Source organism: Pseudorasbora parva, chromosome 1, assembly GCF_024679245.1.
Source record: "Pseudorasbora parva isolate DD20220531a chromosome 1, ASM2467924v1, whole genome shotgun sequence".
Taxonomy (NCBI): Eukaryota; Metazoa; Chordata; class Actinopteri; order Cypriniformes; family Gobionidae; genus Pseudorasbora; species Pseudorasbora parva.
The window spans coordinates 46,870,194-46,889,861 of record NC_090172.1 but is presented as its reverse complement, the minus strand read 5'-3'; the positions used below and the strand labels follow the sequence as shown (position 1 = coordinate 46,889,861).

Below are 19,668 nucleotides of genomic sequence, written 5' to 3'. Positions count from 1 at the left end.
AATCACAGCAACCAGTGAAACTTTAAATACAGGACAAACTTCTATAACTCCAGGTGAAAGTACAACAGGGATTTCCGGTGCAACTTCAGGAGATCCAACTGCAACTACAGCCGAAATCACTCTTGCAACAGATATTTTAAGAACTACTGAAATAACAGCAACCAGTGAAACTTCAAATACAGGAGAAACTTCTGTAACTCCAGGTGAAAGTACAACAGGGATTTTCGGTGTAACTTCAGGAGATCCACAGGCAACTACAGTCGATACCACTCTTACAACAGATATTTTAACAACTACTGAAATAACAGCAACCAGTGAAACTTCAAATACAGGAGAACCTTCTGTAACTCCAGGTGAAAGTACAACAGGGATTTTCGGTGTAACTTCAGGAGATCCAACTGCAACTACAGTCGACACCACTTTTACAACAGATATTTTAACAACTACTGAAATCTCTGTAACTCCAGGTGAAAGTACAACAGGGATTTCCGGTGTAACTTCAGGAGATCCAACTGCAACTACAGTCGACACCACTCTTACAACAAACATTTTAACATCTACTGAAATCACAGCAACCAGTGAAACTTTAAATACAGGAGAAACTTCTATAACTCCAGCTAAAAGTACAACAGAGATTTCCGGTGTAACTTCTGGAGATCCACAGGCAACTACAGTCGACACCACTCTCACAACAGACATTTTAACAACTACTGAAATCACAGCAACCAGTGAAACTTCAAATACAGGAGAAACATCTGTAACTCCAGGTGAAAGTACAACAGGGATTTCCGGTGTAACTTCAGGAGATCCAACTGCAACTACAGTCGACATCACTCTTACAACAGATATTTTAACAACTACTGAAATAACAGCAACAAGTGAAACTTCAAATACAGGGGAAACTTCTGTAACTCAACATGAAAGTACAACAAGGATTTCCAGTGTAACTTCAGGAGATCCAACTGCAACTACAGTCGACATCACTCTTACAACAGATATTTTAACAACTACTGAAATCACAGCAACCAGTGAAACTTTAAATACAGGAGAAACTTCTATAACTCCAGCTAAAAGTACAACAGAGATTTCCGGTGTAACTTCAGGAGATCCACAGGCAACTACAGTCGACACCACTCTCACAACAGACATTTTAACAACTACTGAAATCACAGCAACCAGTGAAACTTCAAATACAGGAGAAACCTCTGTAACTCCAGGTGAAAGTACAACAGAGATTTCTGGTGTAACTTCAGGAGATCCAACTGCAACTACAGCCGACACCACTCTTACAACAGATATTTTAACAACTACTGAAATAACAGCAACCAGTGAAACTTCAAATACAGGGGAAACTTCTGTAACTCAACATGAAAGTACAACAGGGATTTCCAGTGTAACTTCAGGAGATCCACAGGCAACTACAGTCGACACCACTCTTACAACAGACATTTTAACAACTACTGAAATAACAGCAACCAGTGAAACTTCAAATACAGGGGAAACTTCTGTAACTCCAGCTGAAAGTATAACAGGGATTTCCGGTGTAACTTCAGGAGATCCAACTGCAACCACAATCGACATCACTCTTACAACAGATATTTTAACAACTACTGAAATAACAGCAACAAGTGAAACTTCAAATACAGGGGAAACTTCTGTAACTCAACATGAAAGTACAACAGGGATTTCCAGTGTAACTTCAGGAGATCCACAGGCAACTACAGTCGACACCACTCTTACAACAGACATTTTAACAACTACTGAAATAACAGCAACCAGTGAAACTTCAAATACAGGGGAAACTTCTGTAACTCCAGCTGAAAGTACAACAGGGATTTTCGGTGTAACGTCAGGAGATCCAACTGCAACTACATTTGACATCACTCTTACAAAAGATATTTTAACAACTACTGAAATTACAGCAGCTAGTGAAACTTCAAATACAGGAGAAACTTCTGTAACTCCAGCTGAAAGTATAACAGGAATTTCCGGTGTAACTTCAGGAGATCCAACTGCAACTACAGTCGACATCACTCTTACAACAGATATTTTAAAAACTACTGAAATCACAGCAAGCAGTGAAACTTTAAATACAGGACAAACTTCTATAACTCCAGGTGAAAGTACAACAGGGATTTCCGGTGTAACTTCAGGAGATCCAACTGCAACTACAGCCGAAATCACTCTTGCAACAGATATTTTAAGAACTACTGAAGTAACAGCAACCAGTGAAACTTCAAATACAGAAGAAACTTCTGTAACTCAACATGAAAGTACAACAGGGATTTCCGGTGTAACTTCAGGAGATCCAACATCAACTACAGTCGACCCCAATCTTACAACAGATATTTTAACAACTACTGAAATTACAGCAACCAGTGAAACTTTAAATACAGGACAAACTTCTATAACTCCAGGTGAAAGTACAACAGGGATTTCCGGTGTAACTTCAGGAGATCCAACTGCAACTACAGCCGAAATCACTCTTGCAACAGATATTTTAAGAACTACTGAAGTAACAGCAACCAGTGAAACTTCAAATACAGAAGAAACTTCTGTAACTCAACATGAAAGTACAACAGGGATTTCCGGTGTAACTTCAGGAGATCCAACATCAACTACAGTCGACCCCAATCTTACAACAGATATTTTAACAACTACTGAAATTACAGCAACCAGTGAAACTTCAAATACAGGAGGAACTTCTGTAACTCCAGGTGAAAGTACAACAGGGATTTCCGGTGTAACTTCAGGAGATCCAATTGCAACTACATTCGACATCACTCTTACAACAGATATTTTAACAACTACTGAAATAACAGCAACCAGTGAATCTTCAAATACAGGAGAAACTTCTGTAACTCCAGGTGAAAGTACAACAGGGATTTCTGGTGTAACTTCAGGAGATCCAATTGCAACTACATTCGACATCACTCTTACAACAGATATTTTAACAACTACTGAAATAACAGCAACCAGTGAAACTTCAAATACAGGAGAAACTTCTGTAACTCCAGGTGAAAGTACAACAGGGATTTCCGGTGTAACGTCAGGAGATCTAACTGCAACTACAGTCGACATCACTCTTACAACAGATATTTTAACAACTACTGAAATCTCTGTAACTCCAGGTGAAAGTACAACAGGGATTTCTGGTGTAACTTCAGGAGATCTAACTGCAACTACAGTCGACACCACTCTTACAACAGATATTTTAACAACTACTGAAATCTCTGTAACTCCAGGTGAAAGTACAACAGGGATTTCTGGTGTAACTTCAGGAGATCCAACTGCAACTAAAGTCGACACCACTCTTACAACAGATATTTTAACAACTACTGAAATAACAGCAACCAGTGAAACTTCAAATACAGGGGAAACTTCTGTAACTCCAGCTGAAAGTATAACAGGGATTTCCGGTGTAACTTCAGGAGATCCAACTGCAACCACAATCGACATCACTCTTACAACAGATATTTTAACAACTACAGAAATCACAGCAACCAGTGAAACTTTAAATACAGGAGAAACTTCTGTAACTCCAGGTGAAAGTACTACAGGGATTTCCGGTGTAACTTCAGGAGATCCAACTGCAACTACATTCGACATCACTCTTACAACAGATATTTTAACAACTACTGAAATAACAGCAACCAGTGAAACTTCAAATACAGGGGAAACTTCTGTAACTCCAGCTGAAAGTATAACAGGGATTTCCGGTGTAACGTCAGGAGATCTAACTGCAACTACAGTCGACACCACTCTTACAACAGATATTTTAACAACTACAGAAATCACAGCAACCAGTGAAACTTCAAATACAGGAGAAACTTCTGTAACTCCAGGTGAAAGTACTACAGGGATTTCCGGTGTAACTTCAGGAGATCCAACTGCAACTACATTCGACATCACTCTTACAAAAGATATTTTAACAACTACTGAAATAACAGCAACCAGTGAAACTTCAAATACAGGGGAAACTTCTGTAACTCCAGCTGAAAGTATAACAGGGATTTCCGGTGTAACTTCAGGAGATCCAACTGCAACCACAGTCGACATCACTTTTACAACAGATATTTTAACAACTACTGAAATAACAGCAACCAGTGAAACTTCAAATACAGGAGAAACATCTGTAACTCCAGGTGAAAGTACAACAGGGATTTCCGGTGTAACTTCAGGAGATGCAACTGCAACTACAGGCGACATCACTCTTACAACAGATATTTTAACAACTACTGAAATAACAGCAACCAGTGAAACTTCAAATACAGGGGAAACTTCTGTAACTCCAGCTGAAAGTATAACAGGGATTTCCGGTGTAACGTCAGAAGATCCAACTGCAACTTCAATCGACATCACTCTTACAACAGATATTTTAACAACTACTGAAATAACAGCAACCAGTGAAACTTCAAATACAGGAGAAACTTCTGTAACTCCAGGTGAAAGTACAACAGGGATTTCCGGTGTAACGTCAGAAGATCCAACTGCAACTTCAATCGACATCACTCTTACAACAGATATTTTAACAACTACAGAAATCACAGCAACCAGTGAAACTTCAAATACAGGAGAAACTTCTGTAACTCCAGGTGAAAGTACAACAGGGATTTCCGGTGTAACGTCAGAAGATCCAACTGCAACTTCAATCGACACCACTCTTACAACAGATATTTTAACAACTACTGAAATAACAGCAACCAGTGAAACTTCAAATACAGGGGAAACTTCTGTAACTCAACATGAAAGTACAACAGGGATTTCAAGTGTAACTTCAGGAGATCCAACTGCAACTACAGTTGACCCCACTCTTACAACAGATATTTTAACAACTACTGAAATCACAGCAACCAGTGAAACTTCAAATACAGGAGAAACTTCTGTAACTGCAGGTGAAAGTACAACAGGGATTTCCGGTGTAACTTCAGGAGATCCAACTGCAACTACAGTTGACCCCACTCTTACAACAGATATTTTAACAACTACTGAAATCACAGCAACCAGTGAAACTTCAAATACAGGAGAAACTTCTGTAACTCCAGCTGAAAGTACAACAGGGATTTCCGGTGTAACTTCAGGAAATCCTACTACAGCTATGACAGATCATGCTTCAACTACAAATGATATCACCACTACAGCATATATAGCAACAACAACAGGTACAGTTACAGCTTCTGGAATGGTTCCCACTTTAACTTCTGAGGGTGACACAACTACGGAAAATACTGCTACAACTACAGGAAATATCACATCTTGTTCAACTACTACAACCACAACTACAGGAGTTATTACAGGAAACATCACATCCACACCAAATCCTGCCTCAACCACAGCTGATGTCACAACTTCAAAAGATTATGTTACGACTACCATAACAATGACATCAACGACAAGATCTACTCCACAAACAACCGCCAAACCCATTTTATGTGAAAATGGTGGATCTCCACAACCAAACAACCTGGCGTGTGTCTGTTTGAATGGTTTTACGGGGAGACACTGCAGTACTATTGAAACTGAAATTTTACTCGAAGGTTAGTTAAAAAGCCTATCAAATATTATGAAAAATAAATGATGATTATGTATTATAAATTGTTATCTCAACATCATACATGTAAGTGACAATTTCTGTTGATTCATTTTGCTACAATATCATCTTCAGAATTAAAATTCCTACAGTTGTTTTTCAAATAAGATTTTTTTCTCATTAATTAAAATGTAAGGTATTAAAATTTCTTCAAAGCTGTATGAAGCTGCTACTTAATAATACCATAGCTTGAATTTGTGTGATTTTATAGGGACTTAGTCATAAAACAATGGTAATTCGACTACATGAGATAGGCAGAATGCCTTTTTTATTTAATTAGTTGTTACATTTTATACTTATATTTCTTAAACTTTTACAAATTGTTTTCTGAACTGTGATATCGTAAAAGTTTCTCTATTTTTATTTCAGATTATATTGAAAGGACAGTTCAAGTTGAGATGGAATTGAATGAAGATTTTATTCCTGAATATGCTAACTCATCATCAAGTCAACATAAAAAGTTTGTTAAAGATTTCATTAGTAAGGTAAGATGGCTTTCCTTTGCTAATATAACAATTTAAAAGTAAAGTTCACCCAAAATATTTTAATTCTGTCATAATTTGCTCACCCTACATTTTCTAAATACAAAAGAAGATATTTTGAAGAATGTCAGAAATCAAACAGTTGATGATATGATAGTGGGGGAAAATACTATGGAAGTCAATGGCACACATCATCACTGTTTGCTACAAACAACTGGTTACTGTCATTCTTCAAAATATTTTATTTTGTGTTCAGCAAAAAAAAAAAAAAAAAAAAAAAAAATCAAGTTTAGAACTTTGAGGGTGAATTAATGACAACATTTTTATAAAACATGTTTGGGTAAACTATCCCTTAAAGGAAATTCCTTAGTCTTAGTCTAGTTAACACAATTAAGGAAAGTTATTAACATATTACAATTCAACACTTCTGCACTTTTATTTTCCATTACTTGTTTTCTCACATATTTGCTTGATCACTACTATATTATTGCTCATAAACTTGGGGAGTGAATCTAACTGAATACAGCTTGGAACCAGTTGGGAAAAGTAATTAATGTGAAGATAATAAAAACAATTTTTTTTAAAGTTAGTTCTGAGAAAAGCTCTAGCTTTTAGTCATTTATATGTAGATGGCCCTATTCATTTTGTTTCATCTGTTATTATCTATACAACACATTATAAGAGTGACTTGCATTTCAAAGACTTCCAAGAAGTCATTTTTTATTACTACTTGAAATTTCCATTCTATTATAGGTTGAACTCCGCTATAGCGAAGTACCTGATTTCAAGAGTGTGGGCGATATAGTTCTAAGGTAATTCATCTACTTTGACAGCACAAATTTGTAATTGTGTTTTTAAATTATATTTATGACCTTTATAATGTCTGACTGTTAGGTCTTATTGCTGTCTGGTTTGTTTTTGTCCTTTCAAAGTGCTGGTAGACCACGAAGTACGCAAAGAGGAAAAAGAAGCTTGCCTGTGAAGGAAAATGCAAAAAGGTAACAGTACAAAATATAATAAACCAAACTTGTATAAAATAAAATAAAATTTCTAAATCAAAAAAGAAGTGTTTAAATATTGTATTATGTCCACAATAAAAAATAACTTAATTACACAGTTTGAAAACACTGGAAAAAAGAAACGGGACTGATTTTATATTTTGTCTTCTCCCCCCTCTCTTTTTAAATCTGTGGCTAGTCTGAATGTTATGCATGGTGTTATTCTTAACATTACAAACAATGACAACGTCTACAATACTTATCAAGATCATCTCAAGGTGGTGAAAAATATTTCCATATCCTTCATAAAACATCCAGGTAGGTTGTCATATATGTCCTCCTTTTATCTATTCTGTAGTAATTGAATGCATTATTAATGTGTCCTTTTTCTATTCTAGTTGATGGCTTAGAAGTAATTGCTGCCAGTGCATCAGAGACTAATCTCAACGGTAAGTTTACAGTTAACTTGTTGTGCTAGGGGCAAGAAGAATAGGAAGCTATTTAGCTATTTATCATTTTATTAAATACATTTGAATTTATTGAATTGCATACTCTACACCAAAAAATAGTTAGATAAATCTATACACTCACCTAAAGGATTATTAGGAACACCTGGACAATTTCTCATTAATGCAATTATCTAATCAACCAGATGGCAGTTGCTTCAATGCATTTAAGGGTGTGGTCCTGGTCAAGACAATCTCCTGAACTCCAAACTGAATGTCAGAATGGAAAAGAAGCAATTTTGAGCGTGGCATCGTGTGTGGGTGCCAGACGGGCCGGTCTGAGTATTTCGCAATCTGCTCAGTTACTGGGATTGTCACACACAACCATTTCTAGTGTTTACAAAAAATGGTGTGAAAAGGGAAAAACATCCAGTATGTGGCAGTCCTGTGGGCGAAAATGCCTTGATGCTAGAGGTCAGAGGACAACTGGCCGACTGATTCAAGCTGATAGAAGCAATATCATCCAACTGCGGCCACAAATGGGTGTTATCGTGCTGGTGGGCGTTACCGTTTTCGCAGACTGGAACGCCCCCTTCTTCTTCTTCTTCTTCACCTCTTCTGCTGAACTGCTGTCAACATCCGGATTAATATGTTCGACCTTTGCTAGTTAGTTTTTCTTAAACAGAAGCTTCAAAAAAAGATCTAGCAACTTGCAACATGACATCATGACTTTGCGTAAACATACACGCCACTTTCTAAAGCCAAGTGGCGTGTTATCTGTGCGCATTTTGAGCTATCCGCAAGTATGTCTACGCTGTGTGATTCCGCATGAATCTCTTCGCCTAAACGATCCATCATACTCGCATGTGATTCCGCGTGTATGTCTACGCCGAAACGAACCATCTTATGTGTGTGTGTGTGTCCACAATGTAAATGGATTTATAAACGCACAAAAAAATTTTTTTTTGAAAATGTAAAAATGCAGAATGTGTCTTGTGATGGGTAGGTTTAGGGATCAGGGTTGGGTGTAGGCAATCGTTATTGTGATTGACATGGCCAAATGAAATGTTTAGAATTGGTTGCAGGGCATTTTCCACTGTACTGGTTTGGGGGGGGGGGGGGATAATGCATATGACATCATACCCATGTGCCTTGAGAAACTCATTGTGATTGGTCGATGAGACGCTACCAGGAACGCCTAATAGGAGTTCTTGTTTAATGACAAGAACGCCCAAGCCGCAGATGGACCTTTCTCATTATAAAAGCAACTTTGACTGAAATAACCACTCGTTACAACCGAGGTATGCAGCAAAGCATTTGTGAAGCCACAACATGCACAACTTGAGGCGGATGGACTACAACAGCAGAAGACCCCACCGGGTACCACTCATCTCAACTACAAATAGGAAAAAGAGGCTACAATTGGACAGTTAAAGACTGGAAAAATGTTGCCTGGTCCGAGGTGTCTTGATTTCTGTTGAAACATTCAGATGGTAGAGTCAGAATTTGGTGTAAACATAATGAGAACATGGATCCATCATGCCTTGTTACCACTGTGCAGGCTGGTGGTGGTGGTGTAATGGTGTGGGGTATGTTTTCTTGGCACACTTTAGGCTCCTTGGTGCTAATTGGCCATCGTTTAAATGCCACGGCCTACCTGAGCATTTTTTTTGACCATGTCCATCCCTTTATGACCACCATGTACCCATCCTCTGATGGCTACTTCCAGCAGGATAATGCACCATGTCTCAAAGCTCCAATTTATTTCAATTGATTTCTTGAACATGACAATAAGTTCACTGTACTAAAATGGCCCAGATCTACAGTCACCAGATCTAAACTCAATAGAGCATTTTTGGGATGTGGTGGAACGTGAGCTTCGTGTCCTGTATGTGCATCCCACAAATCTCCATCAACTGCGAGATGCTATCCTATCAATATGGGCCAACATTTCTAAAGAATGCTTTCAGCACCTTTTTGAATTAATGCCACGTAGAATTAAAGCAGTCCTGAAGGCAAAAGAGGGTCAAACACAGCATTAGTATGGTGTTCCTAATAATCCTTTAGGTGAGTGTATATATGCATAAATTCAAAAAATTGCTTAATACATTATCAAAAAAAATCATAATTGGGGGGAAAATAATTCATAATTGGGGGGAAAAAGGTTGTAAAAGGTTTCAGTGAACAGAGAGAAACCAACAGTTAATTTGGGGAAGCTGAAAAAAACTACAGTAGCATAGATTTTATAATAAAATCAGAGAACTGATTGTACTTTACTTTTTATTGTATTTATTTATTATGGCTGTCTCTCTATTTCCACTGTCAAAGAGGTGTGTGTCAAACCTCTACAAGTTCTTCCTGAAGACTTCCGAAAGTATTTTGAGGCTATTGAGTCAGAAGGCAGAGTGACATGTGCGACTCAATGCCATAGAGATCATCCGAAACCAAAACTGTGCACGGACCGTGGCACCTGTCAAGTTTCTATACAAGGTCCATCCTGCTAGTATGTACTTTTATAACTATATTTAATTATTTAAATATATAGTGGTGGTTAAAGTGACAACATACGTGTACTTTTAGTTTGAATATATGCTTAAATTGGTGTGTAAGCAATATCAAAAGTAATCCTTCTGCAAGACCAGTCTAAAGAACTGGAATGATCTAAATTAGACTAATGATCTAAATTAGTAAACGCTATTACAAAGCAATAGTAACAAACATGTTCAGATTTTTTTTTTTTTTATGAAAATTGAAAAGAACTTATGATTTTTTGCTCTAGTTGCAGACAGACTAATGATTACTGGTACTTGGGAGCTGATTGCAGTTTCCTGGTGCACAAGGTTGGATTCTATGCTGGATTGGGAACAGTGGCAGCCATTGCTCTGGTAACTGTAGCATCCCTGACAGCTTACCTTGTGATAAACAAACGGATGGAAAAAAGGTAAGCTATTGCATGAAACTTCATTAAAATGTTCAATTCAACAATATTTTTGGTTTTGTCCGGTCTGAGTCGCGCACTTAAGGTCATAACAAGGCATTTCAACTGGGCCTCTCCAGAAGGTGTAAGTCATTCAGATGTTCATTGGGTCTTCATGTCTGTTGAGCATCAGCATGGACAGATGGCCTGCAGAATCTCCTCCTGATAAAGTTATAAAATTGTAAAACTCATGTTTTCGTTGATGATAGCTTCAGGCCATGTAAACACAAGATCCTTGCAAGATGTTATGTTCTGACGGATTTGCAGACAAACCTAACAGTAGATTTCCTTAACGACTGCCCTGAAAATAACAATACATCAGCCACTTTCAACTCCAGAAAGGACAGTTTGCTTGGTCATTTTCGAATACCATTTGTTTACATAACTGCACCATTAAGCCCATCGGCAACTAGTTGCTGCAGGATATAGTTGTAATTTTCCTTTTGTAAGCATTTTTCTAGATATTATCCATTTCATTCAATGACACGCAAGTAAACAACCAAATAAATGTCCTAATTTTTATTTTATTTATTTAAAAATAATAATTTTAATATTTTAACCTCTCTCTCAAAGAAAGGTTATTTTCATGTTACTAATAAGTATTTGTGTGTGTGTATATATATATATATATATATATATATATATATAAACAAAAATACTTGTGATACTTGATATTATAAAAGCAAAAAGCACTAAACATTTCTATAATCTATAATAATAATAAAAAACATTATATATATATATATAACATTAACATTAACCCTTAACTAACACCACTGTACAGTAGACCTTAATTTCAATATGGAAAAATATTATATTTTAGTATATTATGTCTTGTAATGGCCAAATTGAGGACCCGATCAATGCGTTAGTTCTAATCGGTCAAGGACCCTAATTCTTTTCATGACTAGTAGCTTAAGATTCCATTATAATGTGGAAATTCAGAAAAGTAATGAGTTTACATTTACATCATTAGCTATATGAAATCACTACATTCAGCAATTGAATATTATAGGTCTTTTTTGTTTGTTTTTGTTTTGTTACATAAAAGTATTTTTTCATATTTCTATTTATTTATTTTCATTTACCTTTTTGATATACAATCTTGCTGGGGCAACATAATGACTGCACTTTGTTCTGCACCACATGTTCTGTATGTTCCACCACTTTAAGACTTTTTTTTGTTGTTGCTGTTGTTGTGTTTTCTTAAAAAGATTAGGCTATAAGATAGATTTAGCTTTTTTGATGGATTGAACTTTTATACATAATACATTTATTTGTGAATAAAGATTGTTGAAACCAGTTATTTTGAGTAGCCTATGTCAAATCCCCCTATTCAAATTTGACATTGAAGGGGGGGAATACAACATATTTGCCCACCGACAATAATAGTTGCCGCACATTCAAATAGTATTGAGGAGGAGGAAGGGGAAGAAGAAGGAGGGGGGAAAAAATCAGAAAATGTTCACATAGGACACTATTGACATGACTATACGCATGAAACCATTCAAAAAAATTTGGGCACACATGGGTTAAAATTAACAAGGGCTATAGTCCTGTCATTAAATCTGTGAATGATTCTTACTTTTCTGACAGTCCCTATAAAAAGTAGTGAATAATTGACGACGGGCCGTTGAATTATTAGAAAAATAATGCACACCTGAGGTGGTGATGTGGTCACGGCGCGAAGCGAAGTGGCCGTTAGCCCTATATCTCAATCGATTGAAGACTATTTCTTGCGCATCTCATACAACAGCTCTTGTCTTTTGCTAGTTCCGAAACGTCATTTTAACAAATGGTAACAAAGCCTTTAGCCATTGATAGCATTCTACTGCAGTTATTTATGAAGTTGAGAGAGAGAGAGAGAGAGAGAGAGAGAGAGAGAGAGAGAGAGAGAGAGAGAGAGAGAGAGAGAGAGCGCTATTACCTCGCTAGTGAAAAAGATGTCAGCCATATCAAGTTGCTTTATGTTGTTTTTGTTTTTTTAGTCCTGTAATTTCCGTTATTACAGTTAACTATGCGAAGGGATATGGTACTGTAATGCGGTCAAGAGAGCTGCCTGGAACTTATGTTCGCTGTGCGTTTCCCAGAAAAGAATTGCACACCTCAGAACTTTCATCAGCCAGCCAATCCGATTCCCCTGTTGTAAACTATAATTTGGGATAATGCAATCTCTCAGGTTTACTGAAGACGATGTATTTTCCAAATGTGTATTGGAAGAAAAAAAAACATGGTGTTCTTATAATAGTAGCCTATTATGTCTTCCTGCCCATAACTCTATTTCTTTGTCTTACAGGAATAAGGACATTAAGCAAGAGCTAGTGAAGGAATGGTTGGATGATGACTTTGAGTGGCCATCACAAACAATAACACCATCAGGTACCAAAAATTTTTCATTCAACACATTGTTGTGTTAACAGTAGTGTTATCTCAGAAAAATGACTTACAAAAAGCACTCGGTATTAACCTGAATTGATAGGTAGCCTAAACAGTCAATTATCAATTTCCAATCTTTCATTTTGTTTCACTATACTTTTATTAGCAGCTTTTCTGGGCGGTTCGATGCACCATGGGAAATATTAGCGAGTGTACATCATTTGCACATAAATCACTTATGATATGGAGAATTTAAAAATTAGATCACTAGGCTACACCACTACAAATGTATGTTTCCACTTTGCCTTCCTGTGCAATAAGAGCACTTGTAGTCTGATCTAAAACAAAGTGTGTAGCTACAGAAGATTTTTTTCTCCCATTTGAATATTTTCCATTTAGCATGTCTCTGATTAGTCAACATATCTTTTTTCTATTTCCAGTTGACATATATGACAATCCAGGCATGCATAACCTGAACCGTGCGGGAAGACCAGATTTATTTGCAGATCGATCCTACAATTTCTCACTTGAACCTGATATTCATCTCTGGTCTCCTCGAAGAGATCAGCCTGTGAGTACAGACAGGATATATAGATAAGCACGTATCAACATAGGCTATGTTGTTTTTTCAGAACAGTCAGTATAAAGTAAACAAATCTAAAGGTACTAAGTATGTGCAGCAATAGGGTCTGTAATAAAATACTTTAGAATATTTTAAGATTTTACTGCACAATTGCATATAGCCATACACTGTAAAAAAATAAAAAAAAAATTGTTGGCTTAACTTAAAAAAATTAAGTAATCTGGTTGCCTTTGAGTTTATGAAACTCAAAATATTATTGTATCCGAACCACAGAAACAATGTGATAAATCATGAAAAGAGCACAATTTGGCATGTTTCATGCAGACTGCGTCTTCACAAATAAAACACACATAATTACCCAATATGCTTACAAAATCTGTTGTTGATTATAAAAACTCAAAATAAGTTGTTCGTTATAGTTACTCAAAGTTTTTATTTCAATGAACCTACCTTTTTAAGGCAACCAGGTATACTTTTTGTTTTGTTTAATTTTACAGTGTAGAAGTGACCCATTACAAATAGTTCGTGTTTTTCTTTACTGTATGCATTGTAGCGTTACTACTGTAAAGGTTTTTCAGTAATTCCTCTTTATTCCTTTTGCTCTTAACAGATGACAACGGACAGACCTCAGATTCGGTCATCATTTGATATTTAAGTATGATATTCTAAATGCATGGAATTCAACACATATAGGTTAACATATTGAATGTATCTGTTGCTTGTTTGCTGTAAAAATATCCAGACTTGATGTATTAGTCTCAATTCAGTTGCAAGAGAGTTATATTTATACTATATCATTTAGTAGTAGTACAATTGTGCATATTTTTTGTCTCAGATGTGTGACAAACATTGACCAACCATATTGCGTTTGATCACATGATGAAGAGCAGCCGCGAAACTTCAGAAATGCCCAGCTACTTTTCAGATGTGTTAGCAAAATAATATAGTGTAGAAATATATTATTTTTCAGGTTTGACTTTGTTTGTTGTTTATTATGGCATTGCATTAATATGAATTGGTTTGTAAATTGCATATTAACCACAAATTATTTATTAAAATTATATTCCACAAATTATTTATCATCACACTTCACAAATTATTTATTGCCATTATTCTCCACATTTGTAAATGAACATTTGCTTATGTTAAAATAAATATCTATATTCTCATTGTTTGTTGTCTTTTTTCCTGCAATTAAATACAAACAACAAAATTATATTCTTGAGCTATTGTGTACTGAGCAACAAGCAATCAAAGAGATTTAAGCATCTAAAATCACAAGCTAACACAGAATCTTCACAGTGTTCCTATTGCGTTCATGTATGTTTATTCATTCTTACTGTACTTTTCCTAGACATGCAACTCTTTCTTTCCAAAAGCCCAGTTAATGGGGCTTTATATATTCCACTATCACATTAAATCCGTGACATTATTTTCTTAAAAGTCTTTCCAAAATATAACAGCAAGCGCATTTTTAATGTAAAGAGTTTGGCTGTTCCTAACAGTGTATCAGCATTGGATATACATAGGGTGGATAGTGATTTAAAAAAAAAGAAGGAACAGAGATGTGGCCCATAAAATCTGTTCATTCTTCTTTTAACATTTTGTTAGATCACAACCACCCCCACTTGATTTTACTGCCTGAAGTGTTTTGCAAAATAAGTTTCATCACAGATCTTATCAGCAATCTGTCAAACAATGTGAGGGATGGTGAGGCCCATGTCATGTTGGGTGGAGAACAGATAAGGAAAAAGACACTGATAAGCTCTTCTATGATCGGACATTGTATATATTTTATATTTCTTAAGAAATGACCTTTCGGACCTGTATTATTAACATTGCATTCAAAATAAGAATCGCATGCAGTGTTTTTTATTTAACAAATGGAAACCCGAAAGCACTAGACTGGTGAGAATACTGGAAGATGATTTAAATATTCAAAGAAAGAAAATGTAATGTTGTATGTCTTGTTTTTTAAAATAATAAATTTATAACAGAATCGTCACCTCAAGTGTAGTAAAACAATATGAATACTTTATACAAATTTTTTAAACTAAAGAAAGAAATCTGAACCTATAAAAAAAGTGAAACATAAGACCCACACAGTGTGTTTATTAGGCTGAATCCCTCCAGAATTCCGCTCAGCCTGAGTATATCATTTCTCAGAATCCAGAGACAGTCTTTTCAGCATGGTTACTGGAACTAACAAAGGATTGAGCGGACAGGTGCCAGCCGTAGCCCAGTCTTTGTCCTTTGCTGGCTCTGTGGAAGATGACTCCTCGGAGGATCCAGTAGTAGTTCTAAGTTTTTGTGTTATTGCAGTAGAATCAGCTGCATTTGGGACGTTGGAAGCTGCCATTATTGCAGTTTTGGAGAGCTGTGAGTGTAACTGGAGGAAGTGATGTTGGAGTTCCTTGCAGTCCAGTAAGGGGAGCTCCTCAGGCAAACACATCAGCATATCCAACAGCACTGCGCTCTCTGAGGACATATCAGATGGAATTAGAAAAAAAATTTGTATACTTAAAATATATAGTCATTATTTATTCACAGGCCACATGATCGTCTGACTGACTTTTATGAAATCCAAAACAACATTGATCCTCATTGACTTTTAATGAAAAATTATTGTAATTTTTTTTTAAAGATTAAATAAAAAATGTCATACAGGTTTGGAATGGCATGAGGGTTGTTATTATTGGGTTAGCTGTGTGTTTAATTTGATCTAACTCCCACAGTCCCAGGGCAATGTGTAAAATGGCCATGAAAAGTATAATTTATTCCAATTTTTTACATCATAATAGATTATTATATGCAAAATGTATCATACCAGTACATACCCATAGAAGTAAGAGCTGAATTGCCAGTTGTAGAGCCGACGCTGCTTAAATATTTATAAATCTTGTCAAAATGCACAACACATTTCAGCATTCTTGGTTTGACTGATTGAACTGAAGTTTGCATAATCGAGGAAACTGATGGTGACACTGGACCAGGAGAAACAGGACTGGACACTGTTGGTTCTGCTTCTGATTGCAGATGACTTGGGTTTCTTGCCATCTGTGAGGATGCTGGTGCTTCAGGTGTGTTAGGCATTAGATGTGAACTGCTTGATGCACTCTCAAATTCGCTAATGTGGTCAACAGCATTAGAACTCGAGTCAGGCTGAATGATAGATGCAGCTGAAGTAGAGAAAACGCTGGGATTTGGGCTCATGCCTGTGGCGGAAGGTCGAGAGGGGGGTTTAGGGGACTGAGCAGGATGAAGACTGGAGAAAGCTGGTGTTTTGATGGTGGGGTGTGGAGGTTCAGAGTGCATCAGGCCACATGGCTCTGTGGCAGCAATCACAAGTATCTAATGACAGTACAAAATAAACAGAAATTAACATTTTATCTTCTTCACGGCAATAAAAGGCAATAAAGGAGTTAAACACTGTACGCTGTTCTTTAGGTACACTATAAATAGAAGTCATAAATACGCGTCAAAAGATATTGACAGAATCAATTGCTAAACTTACATAATTGTGGTGGAAGTATAAATATCACTGTAACATACCTGTGTGTATCAATGTAGCTAAAAAATATCACAAGTAACAACCTAATTGTAAAAATATAAACATTACCCATCACTATTTGTCTACTCCTTAGTTTGAATCCTGTCAAACTATTGGCTAATCAGATTGTTATTTATAAAGCTGCATGTAGTCAGACCAAGGTTGAGAAATGATTGAGGAGATACACCTGTACAATTTTTTGGTGTGATGTTTGGTGTATTTCCACTTTGAAATGTCATACAGACCTGGGAAAAGGCAGAGGAAATGGTCTTTTCATGGGATTTGGAGATTTTCTGTACCAGCTCTGCCCAGATTTCAATGGGAACTTTAGCTTTGCGACACTCCCTCCTCTGACTATGAACCTGTAGATAAACCTTCTGCAGCATACATGACTTCAGGGACTTTATCAGGTCTTCAATCTGAAATCAAGCAGTCATTGCATTACATTGGAGATTTGCACGTTCATCTGCATTAGTGATGTTTTGAGTGAGGGCAATGCATTTACCTCTTTGAGAGATCGTTGGGGAACTTTCTTTTGAATCTCAGTCAGATCTAACTCAGATTCAAAATTTTGCTGCTGTTTTAAAGCTTGCAAAAAGTTCTGTAGATCTTTGCGATCCCATCCTTGGCAGAATGAGTTGTCACTCACTTTCTGTTGTTTCTCAATGGCTTTAGGTAGAAAGCGTGACGGTTCAGTTCGCTTACGAAATGGAGGTTTCATAGTTGCTGATTAGATACAGCTATGTCCAACGTAGCTTGAAATTGCCTACTGTATGAAAAAGAAAATGCAAAAACTATCCATTAGGCTTTAACAAACTTTGTTCAGGAGCACAAAATAATGGGCAAATATTTTATATTAATATAGCACTTACAATATTTTATCGATCTACATGATCTAAATGTATCTTATGATGTGTTTTTTATTACAAAGTCCATGTTGCGACTTCACTGAAAGTTAGGATTTGATCAAAAATGGGGTACATTTTTGGGTACTTAGAGGACAAATGAATCTGAAGGACCCCTAAATATCAAGGGCTTAAAAAAACATTAAAACCACACATTCCGTTTGTAAGTTTTAAACTTCAACAGGAAAAGCAGTTTTCTACAGAAGCTTATTGCATTCACTTGAGAAAAAAAAATCTACTCTGTTTTTCTGAATTAATGACTTAATTATCTAAGAATTGTGAGATAAATTTTCATTAATATTTTTTCTGCTCTGTTTTTCTGAATTAAAACTTAATTATCTCAGAATTATGAGAATTTTTTTCTTTAAAAATATTTTGTTCTGTTTTTCTGAATTAATGACTTAATTATCTCAGAATTATGAGATAATTTTTTCTTGAAAAAAAAATTTGTTCTGTTTTTCTGAATTTATGAGATCCCTCAAAATCCTGCCAAGAGCTCTATTTTAGCTGGATTGCATGGAAAATAAACATGTCCCGCCTTTCAAGTTTAATCCAGTTTTATTTTACTTTGGGTTTGAAACATTGCTGCTGTCTTTATGTAATATAAACGGTATTGTTTTTAGTGCGTCAATTTTGTGCAGACACCTAAAGAATTTGCCTGTTTCTCCATATCAGATATGGTATGCTTTGCGAGCCCGATCTCATGAAAATGCGTATAAATAGTACAAGTTGTGCAATCGAATGTATACGCCAAAATGAGTTTTGCATAATGCTACACAGTTTTTCCCGTGCTTATCATACGCACTTTATAACATATTATACGTACGAATAAAAAATTCTCTTGTAATTCTGAGATAATTAAGTCATTAATTCAGAAAAACAGAGCAAAAACAATATTCATGAAAAATGATCTCATAATTCTGAGATAATTAAGTCATTAAATCAGAAAAACAGTAGATTTTTTTCTCAAGTGAATGCAATAAGCTTCCGTCGTTTTCAAATGTTCTATGTGATTAAAAAAAATCTCTTTAAATTCAGCTGTTTGTCCCATCGAGGTTTAGTTATATGTTGATAGGAGGATGCACCTGAGCAGATGGAGTTCAGAAAAGAAATGTGTATCAACATCAAAACAGGGTACAAACGCATCAGCAATGCCCCAATAACCTCACAATGATTCTTTTAAATATGTGTTAAGTGCGCCAAAAATGCTGCAAAACATCTAAGAGCTTACCTAAAGCCAATGCTTCTTATTATCTAAATGCTACTTACAGCTTCCACACTAACGTTATGTTACATGACATATTTTAGAAGTAAGCTATAGGGCAGCGCTTGAGCAAAGGACAATTCATTCACGTCATTTACACAACTTTAAGGAAGGACTGTACGGTAACCAACAAATAAAATTACTCACAATAAACTAGATGGAAAGTCAACAGATTAGAAACTTCAGTAATGTACTAGCTTTGTCGCAACACAGGTCCAACGGGGTTCTGTAGCAGTACTCTTCTTCTTCTTCTTCTTCTTCTTCTTCTTCTTCTTGGACTTATTGGCGGTTCGCACTCTTAATAAGAGCATTACCGCCATCTACTGTATGTAAGGAATCAGAGGCATTATATCCCTACTAGAATTTTTTTTCACTGTCTATGGAATAATCCAAACTCATGCTTTCAATGTTGCTGTGTTCAGTTCAAGTCCTTCACATTCCAGAGAGGGATAATAATAATAAATAAATAATAATACTAATAAAACAACAACCCATCT

At 36.1% G+C, this 19,668-nt stretch overlaps 2 protein-coding genes across 4 annotated transcripts; one reads left to right on the top strand and one right to left on the bottom strand.

Moving 5' to 3' along the window:
- Positions 1-5,136: 5,136 nt before the first annotated feature.
- Positions 5,137-15,560, top strand: muc3a (mucin 3A, cell surface associated). The gene is made up of 11 exons (XM_067428846.1): positions 5,137-5,537; positions 5,960-6,075; positions 6,826-6,884; positions 7,005-7,070; positions 7,270-7,388; positions 7,469-7,519; positions 9,845-10,019; positions 10,296-10,457; positions 12,790-12,872; positions 13,310-13,440; positions 14,063-15,560. Exons 1-11 carry the CDS (start codon positions 5,183-5,185, stop codon positions 14,105-14,107), a joined length of 1,362 nt encoding a protein of 453 aa, XP_067284947.1. The 5' UTR covers positions 5,137-5,182; the 3' UTR covers positions 14,108-15,560.
- Positions 15,560-19,455, bottom strand: snapc2 (small nuclear RNA activating complex, polypeptide 2). 3 transcript variants are annotated; one of them, XM_067451462.1, is made up of 5 exons: positions 19,370-19,455; positions 17,508-17,771; positions 17,248-17,421; positions 16,290-16,803; positions 15,560-15,930 (listed from the first exon to the last, which is right to left on the bottom strand). In XM_067451462.1, exons 2-5 carry the CDS (start codon positions 17,721-17,723, stop codon positions 15,608-15,610), a joined length of 1,227 nt encoding a protein of 408 aa, XP_067307563.1. In that variant the 5' UTR covers positions 17,724-17,771; positions 19,370-19,455; the 3' UTR covers positions 15,560-15,607. The 3 variants fall into 3 exon arrangements, with proteins under 3 accessions (XP_067307563.1, XP_067307555.1, XP_067307567.1); XM_067451454.1 differs by having other exon boundaries at positions 19,319-19,435; XM_067451466.1 differs by having other exon boundaries at positions 16,443-16,803; positions 19,319-19,435.
- Positions 19,456-19,668: the final 213 nt, after the last annotated feature.

What these genes read in the sequence shown, in the direction of transcription:
- muc3a (XM_067428846.1), top strand. Translation starts at nt 5,183, where the DNA reads ATGGTTCCCACTTTAACTTCTGAGGGTGACACAACTACGGAAAATACT. An exon ending in ATCAGAGACTAATCTCAACG is followed by an intron (nt 7,520 to 9,844) that starts GTAAGTTTACAG and finishes CCACTGTCAAAG; the next exon opens with AGGTGTGTGTCAAACCTCTA. An exon ending in AACAAACGGATGGAAAAAAG is followed by an intron (nt 10,458 to 12,789) that starts GTAAGCTATTGC and finishes TTTGTCTTACAG; the next exon opens with GAATAAGGACATTAAGCAAG.
- snapc2 (XM_067451462.1), bottom strand. Translation starts at nt 17,723, where the DNA reads ATGAAACCTCCATTTCGTAAGCGAACTGAACCGTCACGCTTTCTACCT. An exon ending in CCCAACGATCTCTCAAAGAG is followed by an intron (nt 17,422 to 17,507) that starts GTAAATGCATTG and finishes GCTTGATTTCAG; the next exon opens with ATTGAAGACCTGATAAAGTC. An exon ending in TTCAGCTCTTACTTCTATGG is followed by an intron (nt 15,931 to 16,289) that starts GTATGTACTGGT and finishes ATATGTCCTCAG; the next exon opens with AGAGCGCAGTGCTGTTGGAT.